At 56.7% G+C, this 992-nt stretch overlaps 1 protein-coding gene across 1 annotated transcript in view; it reads left to right on the top strand.

Moving 5' to 3' along the window:
• Window positions 1-151: 151 nt before the first annotated feature.
• The window catches only part of ISM2 (isthmin 2), a gene marked incomplete at its 5' end in the record, with an annotated part of 4,539 nt that continues 3,698 nt past the window's right edge, over window positions 152-992 (top strand). Inside the window, one exon of the mRNA XM_009699397.1 lies at window positions 152-334. Coding sequence (XP_009697699.1) covers window positions 152-334 — 183 coding nt within the window. The remainder of the gene's footprint in view (window positions 335-992) is intronic.

Below are 992 nucleotides of genomic sequence, written 5' to 3'. Positions count from 1 at the left end.
ACCTCCGCTCCCAGCCTCCAGCTGCGGGGCCCCGCAGACCTTCCCAGGGACGTCCCGTGCCGCGGAGGGGGCTTTGCCAGTTGTTCCCATCTCCAGTTTCTTGGGCTCACCGGAGCCTGCTGGCCCTTTGACTCGCACTCTTTCATGCCAGCGCACGCCGAGCGCGAGGATGAGGAACGTGGGAACTCGGCACGAGCCCCACCATTTGGCAGGGTTCACTGGCCGCCTCCCTGTGCCCCCGGCCGGCTGGCACTGCCACCCCGGCGAGGCTCCCCGCCCCCTTCTAGGCAGGGCTACCCACGAAGCACCACGTGCCACTGGCATGGCAGCGGTGGTTAGAGCCATTGGCAGCACTGGCAAGTGAGTTCTGTTGTCCTGTTTGGCTCGGCATCTTCCCTCTCCCAACGAGATAAAGGTAACAAACAGCAGTTTCTTTCCCTCCTTGTGGTAGCCTTTGGGCAGCATCTGAAATCTCAATTAAACCTGTGTTGCTTGAAGTCGACTGCCCTAATACCCACACCACACAATTTATTTAGGTGAGGTTTTTCCCTCTTGTCATATATTTTTTATATAAACATATAAAATTATTAAACATGAGCTCTGGTAACTGACCAGAAGCAGCCCTTGCTGTTACCCATCTCCAGGGACCAAGCAATGGCCAAAAAGGGAGAGTGAGAAGCAAAAAGCCTGGCAAGATGGGCAGTGGGGACAGCAGAGGGGTGCAGAGAGGGTGATGGCGGGGATGGGAAGTACCAGCCTGAGCAGACCTGTAGATTGTTCAGGTGCAGTGGGGCCAAGCCCTGGCACGGCACTGGCCGCTGGGTATTAACTTGATTAATTAACACGTTAATTGCTGCCCTGACGCTGCAATAACATGGGGTGGATGAACTTTTTGGTGCAGGAGACCAGACCCACCTTCGCTGGGCAGTGGTTTGCTCCCTGCGCAGCCACCCTGCAGAGATGTCCTCATCGCCTCTTCCCTCCCCAGGTCT

The sequence above is a fragment of the Cariama cristata genome, unplaced genomic scaffold, assembly GCF_000690535.1.
Source record: "Cariama cristata isolate BGI_N322 unplaced genomic scaffold, ASM69053v1 scaffold37970, whole genome shotgun sequence".
Lineage (NCBI taxonomy): Eukaryota > Metazoa > Chordata > Aves > Cariamiformes > Cariamidae > Cariama > Cariama cristata.
Note: the sequence above shows the minus strand (reverse complement) of the source record. Positions and strands in the feature narration are given on the sequence as shown.